Here is a 20,896-nt window from a genome sequence, read left to right as displayed (position 1 = left end):
ACAATGCCTGAAATTATTCCAACTGAACAAAGTCAGCCTGAATGATTCCTGGAGTTAAGGAAAAACCTGCTGCTCCTAACACATCACACACACACACACACACACACACACAACTAGCAATCCTGTTGTATGAAATTCCTTTAAGAAAAGCAAACCCCACTATTTTATAATCAAGCATATGGTTTAAAATTCAGACACTGCTGGCTGGGTGTGGTGATTCACACCTGTAATCCCAGCAGTTTGAGAGGCCAAGGCAGGCAGATCACTTGAGGCCAGGAGTTCGAGGCCAGCCTGGCCAACATGGTGAAACTCTATCTCTATTAAAAAATACAAAAATTAGCTGGGCATGGTGGCACATGCCTATAATCCCAGCTACTCGGGAGGCCGAGGCAGGAGAAGCACTTGAACCCAGGAGGTGGAGGTTGAGGTTGCAGGGTGCCGAGATCGCACCACTGCACTCCAGCGTAGGTGACAGAGCAAGACTTACTTGGTCTGAAACACACACACACACACACAAAACAGACATTTCTGGGAAAATTGACCGACCAACAAATTCACACTAAGGCATATATGATGGATAGGACATCTTTTGATGCCAGCAGCTTTTGATTAAGGAGGAGAAGAGAGAGGCACTTGTTCTTGAAGGGCTAAAGGGGCAAGGGGAGGTGGGGGGAAGTGGAGAGGAAGAGAGAAGAAAGGAAACAGGAGAAAAGGGCTTACAACGCGATAGGAGTCCCCCAAGAGAATTTTTGACAGATTTGCATTATTGCCTACAAGTGTCTCAGTGGCTTCTCTCCCAGAGATGCCAGGGGTGATATCTGAGCAGAGATCTGAATGGTGAGAGGCCAAAAAAAAAAAAAAAAAAAAAAAAAAAAAGGCCTTGAAGGAGAGTGTTCCAGGCAAAGGGAAAAGAAGGACAGAACCCTCAAGGCTGGAATTGCTTGGCCATTGTGACCCGGCATCATGGATTAGCAGGAGGTGAGATGGAAAGAGAATCTGAATGGGGTTTTATTGTGCACTTTAACATGCCGTATTTGATGTTGTTTCACTCACAGCCCCATGACTTAGAGTACAAGGACATTCAGAGGACAGGGGTTGAGGGAGAGGTTGAGACGGCCTGAATTCATATCCTGTGAATTTAGTTGTTGCACTTACTTTGCAAGTGACTTGATATTTTTCTTTTGGCTCAAATGAGCCCAACCAGCCAGGCGCAGTGGCTCACGCCTGTAATCCCGGCACTTTGGGAGGCCGAGGCGGATGGATCGCTTGAGCTCGGGAGTTCAAGATTAGCCTGGGCAACATGGTAGCACTCCTCCAAAACAAAAAAATTAGCCAGGCATGGGGACACATCCCTGTGGTCTCAGCTACTTGGGAGGCCGAAGTGGGAATAAGGGAGGAGACCACCCCTCATATTGTCTTATGCCCAATTTCTGCCTCCAAAGAAAGAAGAAGTAAAAACTAAAAGGCAGAAATGAAATCCACAAGCAGACAGCCCAGAGCCACACCCTGGGCCTGGTAGTTAAAGATCGACCCCTGACCTAACCGGTTATGTTATCTATAGATTACAGACATTGTATAGAAAAGCACTGTGAAAATCCCGATCCTATTTTGTTCTGATCTAATTACCGGTGCATGCAGCCCCCAGTCACGTACCTCCTGCTCGCTCAACTGATCACGACCCTCTCACGCGCACCCCCTTAGAGCTGTGAGCCCTTAAAAGGGACAGGAATTGCTCACTCGGGAAGCTCGGCTCTTGAGACAGGAGTGTTGCTGATGCCCCTGGCTGAATAAACCCCTTCCTTCTTTAACTTGGTGTCTGAGGAGTTTTGTCTGCGGCTCGTCCTGCTACATTTCTTGGTTCCCTGACTGGGAAGCGAGGTGAATGGCGGATGGTCAAGGCAGATCCTTAGGCAGCTTAAGCCTGTCCTGTGGAATATCCCTGCGGGGGACTCCGACCAGCCTGAGCGACGCGGATCCTAAGAGTACTCCCGGGTAGGCCTTTGCCCTGGTGGGACGCCTGGCCAGAGCAGTGTGTGGCAGGCCCCCGTGGAGGATCAAAGCAATGGCTGAACACGGGAAAGGAACGGGCACTTGGAGTCTGGACGTCTAAAACTTGGTAAGACTAGTCTTTGAAACTTGCCCACTCTGTTTGAGTGGAAGCGTGGCCTGATCACCCATGGCGTGCCTTTATCGGCACGTTGGTTTTGGTTTTGGTTTTGACTTGGTTTGAATTGCTTGACAGGATTGGTCTTGGGAACCTGCCTACTCCATTTGAGTGGAAGCGTGGCCTGATCACCCATGGTGTGCCTGTACCAGCACTTTGGTTTTGGTTTTTGACTTGACTTGGCTTGCTTGATACTTTGATTTTGGTTTTGACCTGGCTTGGACTTCCAGATGCTCTGATTTTGGTTTTGATTTTGGTTTGGTGCAAACCGCAAAAGTGTGTGTGTGTGCCCTTTTTAACTCGTTCTTTGTTTTGTGGTGTGCATGTGGTGTTAGCATGGTATTTTGTCTCGAAGAAGCATAGGTCAGGCACAAATAAGCCCACCCTACTAGGAAGTATGTTGGAAAATTTCAAAAAAGAATCTAAAGGAGACTATGGAGTAGTATGACACTAGGAAAACTTAAAACTTTGTGTAAGATAGACTGGCCAGCATTAGAGGTAGGTTGGCCATTAGAAAGAAGCCTGGGCTGGGCGCGGTGGCTCACACCTGTAATCCCAGCACTTTGGGAGGCTGAGGCGGGTAGATCACGAGGTCAGGAGATCGAGACCATCCAGGCTAACACGGTGAAACCCCGTCTCTGCTACAAATTCAAAAAAATTAGCCGGGCGCAATGGCGGGCGCCTGTGGTCCCAGCTACTCAGGAGGCTGAGGCAGGACAATGGTGTGAACTCGGGAGGCGGAACTTGCAGTGAGCCAACATCGCGCCACTGCACTCCAGCCTGGGCGACAGAGTGAGACGCTGTCTCAAAAAAAAAAAAAAAAAATAGAAGTCTTTTAGCACATGTACCACCCCTAGAATTTCTGGTAAACCAGTACCAGCCTGAAGATCACATTCTCATCAAAAGGTGGAAAGAAGAAAAACTTGAACCAGCCTGGGAAGGACCCTACCTTGTGCTGCTAACCACCAAGACGGCTGTTCCCACAGCAAAAAAAGGATGGACTTATCACACCCGAGTCAAGAAAGCACCACCCCCTCCAGAGTCATAGGCCATAGTCCCAGAGGAAAACCCTACCAAACTAAAGCTAAGAAAAATCTAACTCTTTTCATCTATTCTATTACTCTTTCTTCTTTCCTTGTTCTATTCCTGACCATCTAGTTATTAACATAACCAAGTCAATTTTGCCTCAAACTATTGCATTTAATGTTTGCCTTATTATACACTGTGGGGACTTGCCAAGTCAAAGACAGCTTTCCACTTCAGAAAAGTACTTCTTCCTGACTCTCCTCAGACTAGGCATTAGTAAAGTAGGATCATTGAATCCAGGGAGATTTCGATAAAGACCCCAGTGCCAACCAGGAGTCTTGCCCCCTGAGGTAGAGCTTTCATGCCATAGTTGGTCCAATGTTCTCTGGACTACTAAAGAGCAAGGATGGACTGCCCCAACCAGTTTTTGTAATTTCCTAAAACCATACACTCATTTTACTAGAGGATCATAGAAAGACTTAAAACAAACTTTAGCAATTAAGACAGGATACCAAGATGCAAACGCCTCGTTAAAATGGATCAAATATTCCATCTGCACATTGAACAAAAGCAATTGTTACACTTGTGCACATGGCAGGCCAGAGGCCCAGACTGTCCCCCTTCCACTAAGGTGGTCCTCCAGTCGACCAGGTGTGGGCTGCATGGTAGCTCTTTTCCAGGATTCTATAACCTGGAGTAATAAGTCATGCCAAGCTCTCTCTGTTATATCCCAAAGTCCGGCACCCTGTGGGTCAGCCCCTGAGGGCCATCCAGCCTCCATCTCCCAATACTAAGTTCACTTCGTGTCTCTCACGACAGGGAGGAAACTTAGCATTCCTTGGAGACCTGAAAGGATGCAATGAGCTTAAGAATTTTCAAGAGCTTATCAATCAGTCAGCCCTTGTTCATCCCTGAGCAGATGTGTGGTGGTATTGTGGTGGACCTTTACTGGGCACTCTGCCAAATAACTGGAGTGGTACTTGTACTTTAGTCCAATTGGCTATCTCTTTCACTCTGGCGTTTCATCAACCAGAAGGAAAAAAATAAGACATCATAAAGTGAGACAAGCCCCTTATGGGTCTTTCGACTCTCATGACTAGACGCGATTGGAGTCCCATGAGGAATAATGAGGAATACCAGATCAATTTAAAGCTTGAAATCCAATAGCTGCAGGATTTAAGTCAATATTTTGGTGGGTGACCGTTAATAAAAATGTGGATTAGATAAACTACATCTATTACAACCAACAGCAACGAACTTTTCATGAGTTAAAAGAAAAACTCATGTTGGCCCCAGCCCTGAGGTTACTGGACCTGACAAAACTCTTTCCACTCTATGTGTCAGAAAGAGAAAAAATGGCAGTTGGAGTTTTAACCCAGACTGTGGGGCCCTGGCCAAGGCCAGTGGCCTATCTCTCAAAACAACTAGACAGGGTTTCCAAAGGCTGGTCCCCAGGTCTAAGGGCCTAGTAGCACAACAAGCAGAAAAACTAACCCTTAGGCAAACCTGAATATAAAGGCCCCCCATGCTGTGGTAACTTTAATAAATACCAAAGGACATCACTGGTTAACAAATGCTAGATTAACCAAGTACCAAAGCTCACTATGTGAAAATCCCCACATAACCACTGAAGTTTGCAACACCGTAGACCCCACCACCTTGCTCCTGATATCAGAGAGCTCAGTTGAACATAACTGTGTAGACGTTTTGGACTCAGTTTATTCTAGCAGGCCCAACCTCTGAGACCATCCTTAAACATCAGTAGACTGCGAGCGGTATGTGGATGGGAGCAGCTTTGCCAACCCCTGCAAAGTGACTCTGAAGAAGACAAGCCTGCTCCAGTCACACCCGGAAGCTGACTGCTCCATGCATGGCCAAAGCATGAGGAAACTCATGGTGGGACTCATTTTCCTTAAAATTTGGACTTTTACAGTAAGGACTTCAACTGACCTTCCTCAGACTGAGGACTGTTCCCAGTGTATACATCAAGTCACTGAGGTAGGACAAAAGGTTGCTACGGTCCTAATATTTTCTGGTTATAAGTGTACTGGAACTCTAAAAAGAACTTGTTTGTATAATGTTATTCTATACAAGGTATGTAGCCCAGGAAATGACCAATCTGATGTGTGTTATTCCCCATCTGAGCCTCCCATGACCACAGTTTTAAAAATAAGATTAAGGACTGAGGACTGGTGAGGGCTCATAAATGATACGAGCAAAGTGTTAGCCAAAACAGAAGAAAAAGGGGTGCCCAAACAAGTCACCTTAAAATTTGATGCCTGTGCTGTCATTAATAGTAATAAATTAGGAATAAGGTGTAGTTCTCTTAATTAGAAAATAGGCTATATGGCAGAAAATAAGTACATCTGTCACAAATTAGGACTGTGTGGAAATAAATGTAAATACTGGTCTTGTGTCATTTAGGCCACTTGGATTAAAAAAAAAAAAATGAAAAGGATCCAGTCCACCTTCAGAAAGAAAAAAATGGCCCTTTCTGTACTACGGGACAATGTAACCCCTTAGAGCTAGTAATAACCAATCTCCTTGATCCTCACTGGAAAAAAGGGGTGTGTATGACCTTAGGAATCAATGGGGCCGGACTGGATCCTCCAGTAAATATCTTGGCTCAAGGAGAAGTTTACAAACGCTCTCCTGAGCCAGTGTTTCAAACTTTCTATGATGAACTAAGTGTACCAGTACCAGAAATTCCAGGAAAACCAAGAAATATGTTTTTGCAATTAGCCGAGCATGTAGCCCAGTCTCTCAATGTCACTTCATGTTATGTATGTGGAGGAACTGTAGTGGGAGATCAATGGCCATAGGAAGCCTGAGAATTAGTACCTATAGACCCAGTTCCTGATGAATTCCAGGCTCAAAAGAATCACCCTGCTAATTTCTGGGTCCTAAAAGCCTCAATTATTAGACAACATTGCATAGCTAGAGAAGGAAAAGAATTCACTCACCCCATAGGACGACTTAGTTGTCTGGGACAGAAACTGTATATTGGTACCACAAAAACAGTCACTTGGTGGAATTGAAATCACACAGAGAAACCCATTTAGTAAATTCCTAAAGTTGCAAACTGTGTGGACCCACCCGGAGTCCCACTGGGACTGGACCGCCCCTACTGGATCATACTGGATATGTGGGCATAGAGCTTAAGCCAAATTACCTGACCAGTGGGCAGGTAGTTGTGTTACTAGCACTATTAAACCATCTTTCTTCCTACTGCCCATAAAAACAGGCGAACTCCTGGGCTTCCCTGTCTATGCTTCCCGCAGCTATAGGAAATTGAAAAAATGATAAACGGCCCCGAGAGAATCAGACAATATTATGGACCTGCTACTTGGGCACAAGACAGCTCGTGGGGATACCGGACCCCCATTTACATGATCAACCGAATCATACGGTTACAAGCTGTCTTAAAAATAATCACTAATAAAACCGGCAGAGCCTTGACTATTCTGGTCCAGCAAGAAACTTAGATGGGAAATGCTATCTATCAAAATAGATTAACTCTCGACTACTTGCTAGCAGCTGAAGGAGAGGTCTGTAGGAAATTTAACCTTACTAATTGCTGCCTACACATAGATAATCAAGGGCAAGTAGTTGGAGCCATAGTTAGAGATATGACAAAACTGGCACATGTGCCCGTGCAAGTGTGGCATGGATTTGATCCTGGGCCATGTTTGGAAAATGGTTCCCAGTGCTAGTAAGATTTAAAACTATTATAATAAGAGTTATAATAATAATAGGAACCTGCTTACTGCTCCCTTGTTTGCTACCTGTACTTCTTCAAATGATAAAAAGCTCATCGCTACCTTAGTTCACCAAAATGCTTCAGCACAAGTGTACTATATGAATCACTATCAATCTGTCTTGCAAGAAGACATGGGTAGTAAAAATGAAAGTGAGAACTCCCACTATTGAGTGAGAGTCTCAAAGCGGGGCAATAAGGAAGGAGACCACCCCTCATATTGTCTTATGCCCAATTTCTGCCTCCAAAGAAAGAAAAAGTAAAAACTAAAAGGCAGAAATGAAATCCACAAGCAGACAGCCCGGTGCCACACCCTGGGTCTGGTAGTTAAAGATCGACCCCTGACCTAACCGGTTATGTTATCTATAGATTACAGACATTGTATAGAAAAGCACTGTGAAAATCCCTATTCTATTTGGTTCCGATCTAATTACCGGTGCATGCAGCCCCCAGTCACGTACCCCCTGCTTGCTCAATCGATCATGACCCTCTCACACACACACACCCTTAGAGTTGTGAGCCCTTAAAAGGGACAGGAATTGCTCACTCGGGGAGCTTGGCTCTTGAGACAGGAGTCTTGCCGATGCCCCTGGCCATATAAACCCCTTCCTTCTTTAACCTGGTGTCTGAGGAGTTTTGTCTGCGGCTCATCCTGCTACAGGAAGACTGCTTAAACCCAGGAGGTTGAGGCTACAGTGAGCTGAGATCACACCACTGCACTCCAGCCTTGGTGACAGAGTGAGACCCTGTCTCAAACAAACAAAACAAAAACCCACAAAACAAAAAAATGAGGCCAACCCTCTCCATTATAGGTGTCTGAGGAAGATTATTAAGATAGTCCCACAAAACATTTAACATGATAGTTGGCACAAAGTTAGTATTTAATAAGTGTTTTCTATTATTATTTTCATTTGCTACAGCCAACACGCTTATTTGGAAGAGCATTTTAGTGTGGCTATCAGCCTCCCAAAATTGATTATGTGCCTTGGCAGATGAGTGATTTCTTTTTAGTGCCTTTCACATTGATGGTAGTCAATAAATATTTGTTGCATGAATGAAAGTGTGAACTACTGTGTCAAGGGTTAGGCAGAAATAGAAGTAGAACATAAAAGTGTGGGCGGAGGAGTTTGCAGATCATTTGGCCGGCAATGGGGAGCTATTGAAGGTTTTTGAGCAGGGGGCGGGAGAGTATCAGATGGGTTGAAGGAGGGAGGGTTTGGAAACAGGACAAGGAGTTAGCAACCTGTGGGCCCCTTCCAGGTGAGAAGTCAGAGAGATCTGGTCCAGGGAGAAGGGAAGTGGGAGGGCCTTCCTTTTGTACTTGGCTGCTTCAGAGGCCTGCAAATTACCCTGGACTACGAGTGATGTGCTGGTCTGCTGACTGCAGCTACCCTCATCTGGGTCTCTTGGATTGCCACCCTAGATCTTTTTAGGGCCTCCCTTAATTCACCTATCCGCCCCTCTCCCACTGGTCCTGTATCCCCAGCTAGAAGAATCCTATAAAACGGTCCATCTGATTTTGTCACTCTCCTCTTGGAAACCTTCCACTGGCTTTTTGGTGCCCCGAGGATAGCTTCAATTCCCCACTGTGGCTCCAGGTGCTGCAGAATCTAGTCCTGCTGACCCCTCTGTCCTGCCTGTCCCTCCTCTCCTCCTTTGTCTGGTGGCTGTCCATTTGGGCTCAGCGGATCCGAACTTTCTCTAATCGGAACTCCCTCCCCTAAGTGAGGCCAGCCTGAACAACTTCAGGGTGGGAGACTGCCGAGGCATCTTGTTCCAGTGCAGATTTGTCTTTAGTTAATTCCGTGGTGGGGCCGAAGATGTCAATGTTTCTGCTGTGTTGCCCCCACCTGGGGGCTTGCAAAGAGCGCAGATTCCCAGGCCCCCACTGGACCTCTGAATCTGCATGTTGGCAATTTCAGCACATAAGTGTCTGGGGGTGCTGGCGGTGAGCATGTCTTAGGAGCATGTGACAGCTTTTCTGGTGGCTCCCTGGGGAGGGTAGGGGTGGTCCTCTGGGATCAGGGTTACGCCAGGCCTGGCCCACGCACCCTGATTTCATAATTGAGTGTGACCTGTTTGAATCTCTATTCATGAGCTACTCTACCCCAAGCAGTTTGGGAGTTATTTCTGTTGATCAAGAGAGAAGAAACAGACCTGGCCAGGACAGGAAGAGACAAGCTCTGAGAGGTCGGGGGTAGATTTGCTCAGTGCCTGCTGCCACTGGCCCAGGTGGCATGTGCCAAAATGACCTATGTTTGTAAAGGGGTGCCCTGGGAGATCTGTACACATTTTCTCAGCAGGCTGGGGTCGGTGGTAGCCTTTCTTGGATTGGTTTTGATATAATTTCCCAGCTAAATGGCACGTGTCCTTTGGGACAGAATGCTGGAGGGAAGGCCACCAGGCTAAGGGCCAGAGGTGACTTTGTGATGCAGAAAAGTTCTGGCCTTTTGTATCCAGAGGTCACGTATCCAGAGGTCATCTTCTTACTCCTTGAGAGGGAGACAAGCTGGGCTTTCCAGTCCCACGGAGAGGCCAAGGTCTGCCTTGGCTGTCTGCAGATCATCGGAGCCCACGTTCCCATCATCATGGCAGGCCCCAAATTCCCTGCTTTTGCTGAGTTCTTGTTCTCTTGCTCTTACAACTGTTCCTTTATCTCGGTCCTGCTATTGATCCCAGCCCTGGTTCCCTGCCTCCCCTGCGACTTTCCATCAAAGTACCCACAAATACAAGCTGGGAAGTTGTAAGGGTCACTGGAAAAGCACGGCATTGCCGTACAGAACTTCAAATGGCACAGAAGACGGAAACACAGATTTCCTGTTCCGGAATGTTTTCCAGACCACCCCACCCCCAGGCTTGACGGCCACTGCATGCAGTGCCTAGCCTCGGCCCATCTTGTTGCCCTCTCTCTTACTCCCTCTTTCAAGTTCCTCTGTAAATCCCCTTTCTGAGGCAAAGGGAGTGAGCGCTGTCCATTCCTATGCCTAGAGTTCCCAGACTCACCTTTGCACAGCCCAAGCACATCAGGGCTCTTGGCTGTAGGAGAGGCCTTCCAGGCCATAAGCAGCACCAAGGACCAGTGGGGACCTGGCAGTTAGCACTCCTCCTTTCATAGGAGGCATCCCTTGAGTGGCACTTGTGGTTTTAAGTAGCAATTTTCCCCCCTCCCTTTAGGTTATTTTCCAATAGAAGGTTGAGAGAATCTACAATCTTTACGTCATTCATTCATTTACTCACTTACCCATCCGACACATGTATTGAGCAAAGTCAGTGTGCTGAGTGCAGATGCTGGGGGAACAAATACAGACAGCCTTGTTTCCAGAAGCAAACTAATGGGTTGCTCACCTCACCTGCAGGCTACCGTGACAGTGGGAATGATTAATGCCCTGAGTATTGCCCTATGCACTGAAACCTAAACTCGTAAGATGTGATGGAGGGAGGTGAGTATTCTCTACCTTGCAAAATGATTCACTGCAGGATTAAAGCTGGAGACTTTTAGAATTTGAAAAGACCTCAGGGGACCCACTCCTTCAATCCTTTCGTTAGTTATTGGTGAAAAGTGAGATTTAAAAAGCTTAAGAGGGCCGGGCGCGGTGGCTCAAGCCTGTAATCCCAGCACTTTGGGAGGCCGAGACGGGCGGATCACGAGGTCAGGAGTTTGAGACCATCCTGGCTAACACGGTGAAACCCCGTCTCTACTAAAAAATACAAAAAACTAGCCGGGCGAGGTGGCGGGCGCCTGTAGTCCCGGCTACTCGGGAGGCTGAGGCAGGAGAATGGCATAAAAACCCGGGAGGCAGAGCTTGCAGTGAGCTGAGATCCGGCCACTGCACTCCAGCCTGGGCGACACAGCGAGACTCTGTCTCAAAAAAAAAAAAAAAAAAAAAGCTTAAGAGACTGGCTTAGAGTTATTCAGCAATGCCAGAGCCAGCGGGTCAGAGCCAGCGCTGTTTTGTTCATTCTCAGTGCTGGTCTCTCTTTCCATCAGGCCCTGCATGATGTGGAGATGCTCCAATGATGCTGCGGCTGCTGCTAACCCGGTCAATATTTATTGAGTGCTTTCTGTGTGCCAGACACAGTTCTAAGTGCTTTTTACCTGTTACAGCATTGCTGTCACGGCAATCTGAGACAGAGCTGAGACACAGAGAGAGCAGACAACTTGTCTAAGGTCACACAGCTCAGGAGGACTGGTCTTGGGCTTCTTATCCAGGCCATTTGACTTCTGAGTCCATGCTCTGAACCACAACACTGTGACTCTCCGACCAGCAGCACCCATAGAGAAATTGTTTCCACTCACATATTGAAAGGAAAGTACTTCAGTATTGAACATCATTTCAGTGCTAATCGGGGATAGTTTAATAAAACCAAAGGCTGGTGTCATACCTTTTGGCAGATCTTTTTAAAGTTGCCATATATAGAGCTGCCATTAAAGTTTGTAAAGCTTTGTGGATAAAAGTAGCATGAAAAGCAGTTTGTATGATGTGTGTGACAATAAACAGAATTGTGATCCAAATTACAGGTGAAATGGGACAGTGGCCCCTCGGAGGCTAGAAATACCTGCAGAGGCTTACAGAGTGAGGTGCTTGTAAATAACACCATTCAAACCTCAATTGTGTGTGGGTTTCTTGAGAAGCAACTCTATTTAAGGGACTGCTTATACAAAATCAAGTTCTTCTTAGCAAGGATTGCTTTAAATATTTTGACTTGAATGAAGGCCAGTCATGTTCTGCCATTTTCAAAAATCTTCTAACTGGAGCCTTAGAGTTGATTTTCTTTTCATCCGTGATTAATTTTCCAGCTCCCACCCCACCCAGATTTTATAATCCAGAGATTCTGAGAGTAGGAAGTCCTAGTAAAGCCCAGAATCTAAAACAAATCAGACCAGTCAGTTCTAGTTAGCTTTTTTCCTTTCAGTTGTTAGTAAAATAAACTCTGAAAAGCCTAAACTTTAACGCACCCATCTCAGTAACATCTCCTCTAACGATGGGAAGGCGTAGAAAAGAAGAAAAGGAAACATTATGAATCTTGTGGGAACGCTGGAGTTTTGTCTATTATCACAAGCAGCGTGAGCCCGAAGTCATTTAAATCCTCTGGGGGTGGGAAACATAATTATTTGCAAGGGAGCATTATTAACTAAGTACAAATGGTTTGCTATTTGTTTTCTCTGTTCTTTGTAATGATTACAGGCTGGGGATGGTGTTTAGTAACAGGATCCAGCAGGTCAGTGATGACAACTTCATCACTGTCATTAACACCTTTTGTTTGCAGTGAACACAAAAAGCTATGCAGTATTAAGAGAGTCAAGAAAAAGAGAAATAAGAGGGGGGTGGAGAAAGTGAGACAACCAAAGAGACAGCCAGGGAACAGAAATTGATACATTATGTATACCAGAAAAAAATACCCCTGGGTAATTGAGTCAGCTGACTCAAATGGTGTAGGGGCCTCAGTTAGAGGAACAAATTTTGGACTCCTTGTTCTTTCTGCCAAAAGAGTAATTGCTCATGTTTATAAATGCAAATGTTTTTGCCATTTTGCTTCCTAGAAATGCCCTAGGGAGACGTTATTTTTGGTAAGGGGTCTTCCTGCTTCAAGTGTAATGACTGTGAACAACTAGTTTCAGTATCTTCTATAGCATGCCAGGGTAAAATGAAGCAAAATAAATACAGGAAGTGCTATGACCTTTATAGAGGATCTACTGGGTGCCAGGCAAGATACTTTTTTTTTTTTTTAAGACAGGGTCCTGCTCTGTTGCCCAGGCTGGAGTGCAGTGGCGCGATCTCGGCTCACTGCAAGCTCCACCTCCCGGGTTCACACCATTCTCCTGCCTCAGTCTCCCAAGAAGCTGGCACTACAGGCGCCCGCCACCATGCCCAGTTTATTTTGTTCTTGTATTTTTAGTGCAGACGGGGGTTTCACCGTGTTAGCCAGGATAGTCTCGATCTCCTGACCTCGTGATCCACCCTCCTCGGCCTCCCAAAGTACTGGGATTACAGGCATGAGCCACCACCCCTGGCCAATGCTGCAATCTTGACTTACTGCAGCTTTTGCTTCCTGGGTTCAAGCGATTCTTCTGCCTCAGTCTCCCGAGTAGCTGGGATTACAGGCGTGCACCACCATGCCTGGCTAATTTTTGTATTTTTAATAGAGACATTATTTTTAATGTATTTTTCATGTTGGCCAGGCTGGTCTTGAACTCCTGGCATCAAGCAATCCACCTGCCTCAGCCTCCCAAAGTGCTGGCATTGAGCCACCGCACCCAACAAGGTGCATTTTTATGTGCTTTTTCTCCTCTGTCTTCTCAACAACCCTGGGGTAAAAGGCCTTATTACTACTTTTCCTATGAGAACAATAAAGTAGAAAGAGGTAAAAGACTGCCTCGAAGATCACCCAGCACAGAGCAGGGATTTGATTTCAGGTGTGTCTTGTTCCAAACTTACTACACAGCACTGCTGGGGGAAAAAAAGAGCAAAAAGCAAAACCCAAAAGGTTCTTAACTGAAGTCAAAGACGACCAAAAAATGCAGGCGGATGTCAGGTCTGATCATGTGGATGCTCAAATGATAAACAGACACATTGAGAGAAACTGTATTAATTAAATCATAAAAATATGTTCTGCTTTTTGGGGAATTTACTCCTCCTCCTGGGGTGACCCTCGACAAGACATTCTGTCTTCCTGTTTCTAAGCAAAAAAAAAAAAAAAAAAAACAGTGGGTAGAAGATTAAAGTTTGATATTTGGCTCATGCATAGCTTTGTCTCATTAATATATTTCATGCTTGCCTGTCATTTCAACTTTCTGCTGCCAGACCAAGCTCCTTCAACAGCCATTCCTACTTCTGACACTCCTCTTGTGCTTTTCAGGACAACTTTATGCCTATTGTGCCTTGGATCTTGAGAAGCATATGGTAAAACTGGTCAATGGTGATGGCAGGCTTAGCAGGGAATTAGATTGTGGGGGGTGGCGGGCTGGGAGAGAAAACAAAAGAGGGTATCAGGCTACTTGATGACGGAATCAGGCTGCTTCTGCAATGACATTACATGAAATACCCGAAATTTGACCTTAACTGTGTCTGGTGGGTCCCGTTAACCCTGTAAGTTATGGACAGAACATTTACTCAAATTCTAGCAACGTCTAGGCTCGTGGAAATACGTGACCAATTCAGGTGAATGAAAGGGATTTTAAAACATTCATTTCCAGGTTAGGTCTTCCTAAGACTGCCTGCGTGTCCCTTAACACCACGCCAGCCTGAGTGTCATATGGATCCTGAGTGTGGACTTGTGTGCACACTGTAGAAAAATAAGAAGCAACTGAAAACCCCAGGCAGGGGGTGGAGTGATGACGAAAGACACCGAGACCGAAGATCGGGAAGCTGGAAATTCCCCCCTAGCTTGGGTGTTTGGGCGCTATCTCGCCTCTCCACTTCCCTAAATCACCCTCGTGGTGCGAGTGTGCTCGCAGTAGATGCTTCCTAATTGTCCCTAGTATTGACCGTAATACCCTAACGACAGGAATAATCTCTCTCATTCTATTTCTCAACACCATTTCAACACCCAAACTCAAACCTCTCACCTGGGTGCAAGGGAGTGGTGACCTTCTTAAGCCAAGAGCTCTTCCATCAGGGGGCTCCCTAACGGCATCTCTGTTCAAGAGGGGGAGCCGTCACCCACTTTGTTCTGCTTAGCCTGAGACACGCAACTTTTTCCAGCTTTTACTCTTCGCTGAATTCTCACGGCGGGGTTGGGGGGATTTTCAGGGTCAGGAGCCAGGTTGGGGGCCCGGCCCGCTGAGCGCTGTTCAGGGGTAGCTCGGACCAGAGCAGGAGTTTCATCACCTGCGGGGACAGGTGGGACACGTGTATTTCCAGGGCCACCCCTGACCTCCCGGAGGATGCTGATTGACACTGTCCAGTTTGAGAACTACTGTGTCCAGGGAGCAGAGGCCTCCCCGGTGCCCCTTGGGTAGTGGGCATCGGGCCCAGGGCTTCTCTGGATGAGCGGGGCTGGCAAGAGAGCGCATGGAGCTGGGGGCGGGAGGTCGGGGCAGCGAACAAGGGGGAGAAGGAGAAGGCGGAGGCCGAGGGGGAGGGAAGGGAGGAGGAAGAGGAGGAGGAGTCCCTCGTGGCCACCCCGAGGGGAGGGCGACCGTAGAGACTTGGTCAGGAGGCGCTGGCAGAGCCGGGCCGCCGGGACTGTGCACCCAGGGGCGCCGACCGTCGGGCGCGCGCTCCCCGCAGACCCTCGCGGAAGGAGCAGGGGGCGGCGCGCGTGCGCGGGCCGGCGGGCGGCGCGCGAGGGGGCGGAGCGGGGAGGCGCGCGGCGACCCCGGCGGGCTACAGCCTGCGGCGCGCGCAGGGCGCTGGTGGGGCGCGCGGCGCGCGCGCGGGGCGGGGGCGCGCGGAGGGGGGGCTGCCCCGGGGCGGCCCCCCCAGGTCGGGGCGCGGCGGGCGGCGGCGGCGGGCGCGCGTCCCGTCCAGGTCCCGAGTAACCGCCGCCGCCGCCGCCAAAGCTCGCCAACATGGCGGACCTGGAGGCCGTGCTGGCCGATGTCAGTTACCTGATGGCCATGGAGAAGAGCAAGGCTACCCCGGCCGCCCGCGCAAGCAAGAGGATCGTCCTGCCGGAGCCCAGGTACCAGCTGCCCCGGCCGGCGCCGGCCCCAAGCCGCCGCCCCCTGCGGCCGCCAGCGACTCCCTGCTTCCTGGAGGGTCAGGCACTGAGCCTCCGCTGCCCCGGGGCGGGTGACACAGCGGAGCGGGCGATGCGGGGCCAGCCTCGTTGTTCCAGTCTCTGAAATGGGGCATCGGAGGGCTGGTGGGGGGCACTCCGGGAGAGAGCGCTCCGAAATGCCCGGCGCGGCGCCCTGCGCGCAGCGAGCGCCAGGTTATGACTTTGCTGGACTAGCTCCATCCCTCTCGCCCCCTCCCGCCCAGCCCTGTCCTGCCCTGTCCCATCCCCGTGGTTCTTCCTGTTGCATTGGTGTGGTCCCCCTTGGCTCCTTTCCTGTCACTCCTTTGCGCTCCATCCTGGTCGCTGCTTCTTCCCGGGCTCTGCGGTCCCCCTTTCCAACTTCATCTCTCAGCTCCCTCTGGGCTGCTTACCTGGGGACTGCAGGCTTGTTGCTTATGGTCCGAGGTAAACTGCTGTTTTCAGTGCTTGCTCTTCTTGTAGTCACTAAGTCTAGTCGCCTTCTTAGGCTTCTCTTCTATTTTGTGCCTAGGCAGGATTTTGACCCACTCAATATTCTTTTTGGTGCGAAGTGTGTCACCTGAGCTGCTTTCCTCAACTTGTAGATCTACTGGTGGCACTTCATTAAAAAATTGAAACGGGAGTCACTTAAAAAGACACTTGAACGGATGATTCCAGACAGGAATTTGTTGTTAAATTATCAAAGGAGGGCCCGATTGAATTGGCGAGGGGCTCGGTGAGGTCCATACCAAGTTGCAATTTTCTCTCAAATGATTTATTATTAAGGAACTAGTAAATTTTTTTGCTAGTTCGTATCATCAGCACTTCCCCAGAAAAACTAGTTCGTCAGGTTAATGGTGAGTTTTAAATAGTGTATCAAGGCTTCAGCGATGGATTTTTTTTTTCTCTAGCTCCTTTTTCCTAATTAACACCATCATGAGTTGTGCAGCTAATGCGGTTCCTTGATGCTAAATAGCTCTTGGAATTGATGCTCAAAAGAGGCATTTTCTTTATGGTGAATTTGAAACCATGCAATTCTGTAAAATATTGGAATCTACACCAAAGTTACTGTCCTTTTGAAATCATCAGTCCGTCAAGCGTTAGGCGCCCGAGATTGCTTAAATGTTACCTAATGCTAAGTGATCATCATATGATTTTTTTACAAGTCCATCTATGAGCCCTATGATGCAGAGAATACCAGTCCGCTTGTTATTTGTTGTGAAAAGCTAAATTGTGCAAATGAAGACTTGCTTGCTGGATATTTTTGGCCTCTTTTTCCTCCTTAGCCCAGGCCTCTTGTTGGCTTTGCAGGGTGTGCTACTCTTTGATAGGCAATGCCAAGTAGTGAAAATCAGGGAAAAGTGCAAACCTGTCTGCGATGTCGTGAGTTTAACACCCCTATTCCAGAGTGTAGCAGATCTGAAGCTAATTGAAATAATCAGTGCTGCTTAAAATTTCCGGCAAGTGGGAAACTTACTTAGAGAACAAGAACTCCTATATCAAACCTAAATTTCACCGAAAAAATTGTCCATTTTTATAAATGTGGTAGAAAAAGGCTTAATTCCTTTTTCTCTTGCCTTTCCTAGTGTCCCTCCACCACCCAAAGGCAGGGAGTCCTAAATATGTGGGGTTTCTATATATACAATTGATAAATCTCAACTCATGGGCAGTTATTTTTTTGGGGGGTAGAATATAATATTACTAAAGTTAGGAACTTCTGTTTAGTTTTCTTTTTTTCTTGGTATTTGGAACTTAATGTGACTTCTGCTTTTTTAGTGTCCCTCTTAAGAACTTACTTATGCGCTTAGGGTGTTCACTTCCTTGTATGAATGCCTTTGTTTTTCAGTGGTATTCTTTGGTAATGCTTTCTTTTAAGGCAGAGTGACAGCCAGCATATTTCTCATGACATTTTAAAATTGAGAAATACCAACCAGAGAGTAATTTTAGGAAACAGCTCTTCAGTAATTGTTATTCTGTTGCTCTTTTTAAAATAGACTCTCGAATTGGGCCATTGGAACCTCCCCCTGAGATTCTAATTTGTTTTCTACTTATCTTAGTGGCTTTGGCTTTAGTTTTGTAATGTAGCTATTTACATAGTAACAGTCACTCCTTGGGCTGTGTTAGGATTCTGTCACATTGAGATTATCAGGTACAACATCTTGCAAAATTCTGTCTACCACGGGATGGCAGTTAGTAGCCTACCTATTTGATTTGGAGGTTGGGGGTTGGGGAATTTCTAGATCCTGTAAGAAAGTTAACTGCGTGTTAAAATGCCCCAGCCTAATGACTTAAATGGCTGGTATGACTTCACACTTTTGTTGAAAGGGATACGGGTCAAATGTTTTCTGATAAGAGTTTCTATTTCAGCTTCATTATAGAGCAAGCCATGTGACCCCCAGTTTTTGGTATTCTTGAAAGAGATGTTCAGATTTGTATTTTTAGTATCTGAATGAGAAGCATACATTTTAATTTGCCTTTGGTCTATCACTAGTGATTTTTTTATTTCCAGCAAATTATTTGCAGTCACTATTCTTTGTGCTTCCTTATTTTAGTTACTTTGCCTTTTCCACAGTTTTAAACAGAAGAGCATCAGAACGAAATATCTAGCTAATTTAAATGAAACACTGGGTTTGCAGCTTCCTGCTATTACAGGAGAGTCTCAGAAAATGGAACATTCTGCCCAGGGGAGATTTTGCTTCTCTGAGATGGCAAGAGGCAAACATTTTGTTATGTTGACACATTATTCAATTAACCAATGAGTGCAAATCCTGGAAAAGCTGACTATTTGTCCAAATGGTATAGCTGCTTTAGTTTACCGAAATGTTGTTGGGCTAATGTAGCTGATAATGGGCCCTATTGGGAGTAGTAGACTGTGACCCACAGACTCCCTGTGCAGGCCCAGTTAAAACAGGAGCATTTAGATGTGCAGGCCAGTTGTTTTACGTCACGTTGGAAAAGAAATACTTTTACTTAAGTAAGGTCTAATTCATAAGCAAAGGCCCACGAAAAGTCAACATCTTAAACCCTGGAGTGATTCAGATGACTTTTACTGTAGGCTGTATTACTCGGTTACTCTTTTTTTAAAAACAGAACGAAATTCAGATGACTTGAAATCACACATAGTTGAAAGAGGTTGAGTAACGTGAACTTCATCTTTCCCCTGGAGTCTCATTTCTGTTTACTGGACATTGCGAATGTTGGATCACCTATTGCAAAGCTTGTCCTTTCAAAGTATTCATACAATATGATAGGAAGGGCTGAAATGACATTTTAAAGATTCTTTGTAATTTTCTAGGAGGACTGAGAGTCCTTAAAGGACATTTATGATACCGTTTATGACATTAATTCAGTACATAGTTGTAGAGCCATTTCTATGAGCCAGGCCCGGGATACTATGACAAACCCAGCCACAGCCCCTTCCTTCATGGAGCTTATAGACTAGTGTAAAATGCACAGAGTCGAGCCAAGAAGGATGTTTGCTTTAAAGTGTAATTGCTTGAAGATTTTATTTAAGCACAAACAAATAGCGTATAGATGACTTTTATTATTCTATATGCATGGAATATAGAATAATAAAAAAGAATGAATATAGAATATAGGATAATGCATAGAACACATGATGTTTGGTAAGTGTTTTACAATAATTTGTTAGTGATTACCTTTGAAGAACTAGCTAAACATAGTCTCCATAGTGATATGGTAGTTTGCATCTTTCTGTTTGTGCAGCTACTGCTAGTGGCCCAGTTTTCTTCTTTAGTGGACACGGAATTTATTCAGTAATTTTCTAACTCCAATCAGTAAGTGGTTGGTGGATAACTTGAAATATTCCTCTCTGTTTAGGCTGTAGAGTTTTCTGTGTCTTCATTCTCCGGTACTCATAGCCTAATTTTTAACTGAAAAGTCCATGTTCGAAGCACAAATAGCCTTTAGAAAGAAAGTATTTCTTATTATTGATAGGAGTAGTTCTCTGAGTAAGCAGTAGTGTTCTTGCTGCTTTTTCATTAAGGTACAAATTCAAAACATAATTGGTTCTGACCTTTCAGTTATTACTTCATTCTTGGTCCAAGTTAACTTGTGCCAGTGACTTGAAGATGCAAGAAGTGCGTGTAGTTGTCAATTCTTAGAAATGAATGTTCCGGCGAAATCTGTTTTGGACCTAGAATCTGCCAAAGCCGAGCATCGTGAAATGCTTCGAATGGAGAGCCTCATAGATCTCTCTGAGGTACAAGCAGTTCTAGCTTTTACACGCAATGTGTTCTTAGAGGCAGCCTCTTAAAGTGTTTCCCCAGTACACTGAGTTGGACTTTGCCAAACATCTGTTTGGGCAAGGATGGAAACTATCAGACGAAGGTGTCAAGGCTAGAGGAAGGGAAGCGCAGGTCTTTTTCAGTCAGTGGCTGGCCAGCAGAGTAGTGAAATGCAAAATAGTATTAAATAGCTAGCAGGACGCCTGGCCTCCCTAGGGTCCCTGGAGCCCTGGCAAGCGAAAGAGAAGTTTAACCTCCATGATGTCATAATGTATTAACTACCTTTAATTGAGAGCTCATCCTCTGTCAGGCGGTTGGCATAATTAGTTCATTTGTCCCCACAATAGTTCCACCAGGTGAGTTGCATTAGCTCCATTTAACAGAAGGAGCAGACACTCAGGGAAGGTAAGGAGCTCAGCCCAGGTGACACCTGACAGTGGCGGAGGCAGGAATGACGCCCAGGTTTTGCGCAGCTCGGGGTCTTTCCCAGCCCAGGCAGGGTCTTGCTGGGCTGCCTCACCAAAAATGAATACCAAACTCCCTCGCGTCTTATTTTGCAAGGAATGGATGAAACTGCGAGACTTTTTATTTGGGGGAAAAATCCTTTTTCGTACTCTCCCGATCGGCTGCTAGTCCTCAGAGACTGATAGAGAACACCTATTCCTCTGGGACCTGCAGAAACGGTAATTATGATTAAGTGAATAAGCAGCTTGTTCCTTATTTCCCATGAGCTTGAGGGTTAAATGCCTATTCTGTTTAACACAAGCCATGCAGTCTTGCTGGTGTTCGTGAGAAATTGTGTAATACACCATCTCACCCCCCAGCCTCAAAACAGGATTTGTGCTGTCTTTTTATTTAGAAAAGGGGCCGCCTGAGCTGCCCCCTCTCCTTTTTATTTAAAAAAGGAGTAGCCTGAGCTGTCCCCTGCCCTGAATTTTTCATTTCTGGGAAAAGAGTAAAAGGGAAAAACAGTATATTTGGCTTTATTTGCAATAACAATCACTTTCTCATTCAAATAAT

The 20,896-nt window shown here is 46.3% G+C and overlaps 1 protein-coding gene and 1 long non-coding RNA gene across 7 annotated transcripts in view; one reads left to right on the top strand and one right to left on the bottom strand.

Moving 5' to 3' along the window:
- Nucleotides 1-15,822, bottom strand: part of LOC102142313 (uncharacterized) — a 46,798-nt gene extending 30,976 nt beyond the window's left edge. For 2 of the 3 annotated variants that reach the window (XR_006690153.3, XR_012418917.1), the window contains exons 1-2: nt 15,499-15,822; nt 14,515-14,776 (exon numbers count right to left, since the gene is read on the bottom strand). This is a non-coding gene — a long non-coding RNA (uncharacterized lncRNA). The remainder of the gene's footprint in view (nt 1-14,514; nt 14,777-15,498) is intronic. The other variant, XR_010578412.2, reaches the window with a different exon arrangement.
- GRK3 (G protein-coupled receptor kinase 3) overlaps nt 15,248-20,896 on the top strand; it is a 165,582-nt gene continuing 159,933 nt past the window's right edge. For 3 of the 4 annotated variants that reach the window (XR_012418916.1, XM_045364309.3, XM_065522342.2), the window contains exon 1: nt 15,248-15,572. Coding sequence is in view for 2 of the 4 variants with exons in the window: in XM_045364309.3 (XP_045220244.1) it covers nt 15,460-15,572 (113 nt within the window). In the remaining 2 variants the exon portion in view is untranslated. The remainder of the gene's footprint in view (nt 15,573-20,896) is intronic. The other variant, XM_065522343.2, reaches the window with a different exon arrangement.

Source organism: Macaca fascicularis, chromosome 10 (genome assembly GCF_037993035.2).
Source record: "Macaca fascicularis isolate 582-1 chromosome 10, T2T-MFA8v1.1".
NCBI classification, from domain to species: Eukaryota; Metazoa; Chordata; class Mammalia; order Primates; family Cercopithecidae; genus Macaca; species Macaca fascicularis.
The sequence above is the reverse complement of the archived record's forward strand: the minus strand, read 5'-3'. Positions and strand labels throughout refer to the sequence as shown.